The sequence below is a fragment of the Gossypium raimondii genome, chromosome 6 (assembly GCF_025698545.1).
Source record: "Gossypium raimondii isolate GPD5lz chromosome 6, ASM2569854v1, whole genome shotgun sequence".
NCBI classification, from domain to species: domain Eukaryota; kingdom Viridiplantae; phylum Streptophyta; class Magnoliopsida; order Malvales; family Malvaceae; genus Gossypium; species Gossypium raimondii.
The window spans coordinates 45,811,473-45,815,509 of record NC_068570.1 but is presented as its reverse complement, the minus strand read 5'-3'; the positions used below and the strand labels follow the sequence as shown (position 1 = coordinate 45,815,509).

Here is a 4,037-nt window from a genome sequence, read left to right as displayed (position 1 = left end):
TTAGTTTTGTAAACGAACATAAACGAACGTTATACGAACAGTTCATTAAACATTATGTTCATTTACACCCCTAATCACCCTACATTGAATAGCCTATTCAGTTAGGTCCATTTTTTCATTTATTTTGTTCATTTTTTTCACGATATGGATGATTCTCATTATAATACTATTCAACTGCCCACCCTTTGAATGTGCAATTCAAAGCAACCCCTAATAACTTTTTATTTTTCCAGTAAAAATGTCATTTGTTTCTCATATCAAACTTTTTGTTCTTTCATTGATAAACTTCTGAGCACACCTCAAACGGGAGAGATACAAGAGGCTCTTAGGCCTTCAATACATCCTGGAATGAAATCTAAGAAAAGCCATACCCGAAAAAAAATCAAACAGTTGGACCAAGCCCTTGATGATCATATCTCGTTACAACAAAAAAAGGGAAGATGTTTGCATCAAAACAAATAGCCTTTAGGGAGATCTCCATAAAGCAAAATTGCCCAATAACCTAGTAATGAGCATAGTAAAGCCGATTAAACTCGCATGCATGTTGAGGGGAGTTCTTAATGTAAGAACTGCAAAAACAAGATTCAATATAAAACTTTAATAAACCAGGATCTATTATGTCAAATTATCAAGAATAAATCAAGAACAAAACTAGATGCAGAAACATACCTGAATCCATTTATTTCTTAAAATCTTCGGATCTTGTGATTTGGATATTCCAAATTAGCACACAAGTAATTTAGAGAAGGTGACTCTCTCTTTTCTAAAGAATGGATATTAGAAAAGTTATGTATGTGTAATTTGGGGACCATAACCCTAATATATAACTTTTGCACATTAACCCTAATTTCAAATCAACCCATCATCAATTAGAAATTAGTTACTAGAGTATCTACACATATTTTACCTATACTTTATTTATTAATTGAATCCCAATAAACCTTAACCAAATTAGATCACTTTTAATTTGGGCTAATCTTTATGATAGTAAATAATATGTAATTATACTTATTTTATATGTGATGTTCATATTTGTTTTTATCAATCTCCCACTTGAACCACATATATATCGATTACCTTATAATTAAATGTCATTATATAACTTTATGAACTCAAAACCTTACTATCATATCCAAAAGGTATTTCGAACAATCTCGTCCGTTAATTATGTTAATATAGAACCAAAATGACTTTCGATACATATATTGCAACTAAATCCATCCCTGATCACTTATATTAACGCAACTAAATGACATAGATCAAATATGGATGTGTAACATGGCAATTACATGCAATGTGATCTAAACATATCTATTTCCAACTGGTCCTCCTTAGCCTTAGTGAGATCAAATTTTACTAAAATTAGAGTGTGAATAAACTAAATAAACTTTATTTCTGTAGAAAATATCCTTATTAATCCGTAAACTAAAATACTGAAGAATGTATCTATAATAGAAAAATATTTAAAATTTAAAACTCCCACTAAAACTGAATATCCTGGAATGACATTACACTCATATGAGCAATGTGCTTTTATAAAACCTTGGGAGTTGTCCCTTAGTAAGCGGGTCCGCAATCATGGAGTTTGTCCCAATATGTTTTATAGACACCTAACCACTTTCAACTTTTACTTTGATGTGCTCTTGTTGTTATTGGAATAAATGACTACCAATTATTGTCACTATTTGCACCATAGTGACAAAATTTTGCATTAATATTCCATCAAAATCGGAGTCTATATACCTGATGATCTTTAACTTATCAGACCTACAATATGTGAGCATGTAACCTTTTGTTCTTTGAATATACCTTAAAGCCCTCTTAGTTGCTATCCAATGGTTTATACTAGGGTTGCTTAAATTCATGCCTAACATCCCAGCAATGTACGCAATATCCAGACGCGTACTTATTTGAGCATACATTAGACTCCTAACAGCTGATGCATAGAGAATCTTTTACATTTTTTGAATTTCAAGGTTACTTTTAGGACATTGAGTAACATTAAATTTGTCTTCTTTAGCAATAGGGGTGTCACCTAGTCTACAACCTTGCATGACAAACCTTTTGAGTACTTTATTGATATAGCTTTTTTGTGACAATCCAAGAATACCCTGAAATCGATCTTGATGTATTTGAATTCCTAAAACAAAATAGACGTCCTCAAGATTTTTCATCTCAAAATGCTTAGATAAAAACCAATTGGTTTCGTACAATAAACTTATATCATTAGTGGCAAGAAAAATGTCATCGACATATAGAACCAGGAATATGTACTTACTCCCACTAAAATTTTGATACACACAATCATTAACAATATTCATCTCAAAATCGAATGAGACAACTACTTGATAAAACTTGTGGTGCCATTGACGAGAAGTTTGTTTGAGTCCATAAATGGATTTTGTTAATTTGAAACCATATTCTTTAGGTTTCCCGACTCAAAGTTTTTTGGTTGTACCATATAAATTATTTCTTTAATGCCACCATTGAAAAATGCAGTCTTAACATCCATCTGATGTAACTCAAGATCAAGATGAGCAACAAGCTCCATGATTGTCCTGAAAAATTCTTTCGATGAAACTAGAGAGAAAGTCTCTGTAAAATCAATGCCTTCTTTCTGAGTATATTCTTTAGCTACAATATGCGCCTTATACCCCTCCACACTACCATTTGCATCCCTCTTGGTTTTAAATATCTATTTATAACCAATCCATTTTGCATCTTCAGGTAATGGGACAAGTTCTCAAACTTTATTGTATTGTATAGACTTATACTCTTTTTGCATGACATCAATCCATTTTTGAGAATTAGAACTTTTCATGGTCTGACGAAAGTTGATTGGATCATTTTTTGTCATTCCATTATCATCCTCATTTACTTAGAAAAACATAACATAATAATCTAAAATATCATTTCTCCTCTCTCTTATAGACCTCCTTAATAACACTTGTTCTTAAGGTTGTTGAGTTTGTTCTTCTAGAAATATTACCTCATCTTTAATAGGGAGTTGTTTAACACTGTCTTGTTTAAGTTCTAGATTCACTTATTGATCAATGATAGGTATGAGAACCTGAACATTGTCAAATGTGATAGTAGAAACTGAGTTAGTATCCAATTCCTCAAAAGCAATGTCTCTAACCTTATTTCTCCCTCTAAACTCAACATTCTCAAAAAATATTGTAGTTCCCATCTTAAAAATATTCCTAATTGTGGGATCATAAAACTTATAGCCCTTAAATCACTTAGAATAACCAATAGAACATCTGCTTACTGTTTTGGAGTCCAATTTCATTTCATGTAGCCTATAAGGCCTTGCCTCAGTTGGATATCCCCAAATGTGAAAGTGTTTTAGACTAGGCTTTCGACCTATCCAAAGCTTATAAGGTGTTTTTGCAGCTGCTTTAGTGGGTACTCTATTTAGAATGTAAGTTGTTGTCTTTAGAGGCACTGGTCAAATGAGCACTTTCAGACTTATCATGTTTCAACTTTTCTTCCTCTTGCACACAATGATAAATGAGCTCATTTAGATTTCATTTCTCCTTTTGACGGTTGTAACTAATTTTAAATTGGTTAAACTATGTAAGAAGTGATACCAAAACCATAAGAATAAACAATTCCTCAGAAAGCTCGATCTTATGTGCCTTAAGTCTTGAAGTAACATGGAACATATCCATAATGTAGTCCCTCAAGTTTCCTTGACCCTTGTACTTCACAGACATCAAACAAGTCAGAAGTGATTTCATCTCAACTTTATCGCTTTTGGAAAAATGTTTCTCAATTTCGTTAAGGAAACCCTTGGCCTGAGTAATCTCTTCAGATTCTGTGCCCCTAAAGGCTTCTAGAATGTTGTGCTCATAATCCATTAGACTCATGCAGTTTGAACAATCCCACCTCTCAACATCCATTTTAGCATCAAGGGTGCTTGCCGCAATGAGAGGTGCAAGTTGTTCTTTCCTTAGAGCAAGATCTATATCCATACAACCAAGCATTATAAGCAAGTGCCTTTTATATTCCTTGAAATTAGTCCCATGAAGCAT

The 4,037-nt window shown here is 32.7% G+C and overlaps 1 protein-coding gene across 1 annotated transcript; it reads right to left on the bottom strand.

Moving 5' to 3' along the window:
* Positions 1–3,575: 3,575 nt before the first annotated feature.
* On the bottom strand, positions 3,576–4,037 carry LOC105772018 (uncharacterized). The gene has a single exon (XM_012593372.1). It carries the CDS (start codon positions 4,035–4,037, stop codon positions 3,576–3,578), a length of 462 nt encoding a protein of 153 aa, XP_012448826.1.

What these genes read in the sequence shown, in the direction of transcription:
- LOC105772018 (XM_012593372.1), bottom strand. Translation starts at nt 4,037, where the DNA reads ATGCTTCATGGGACTAATTTCAAGGAATATAAAAGGCACTTGCTTATA.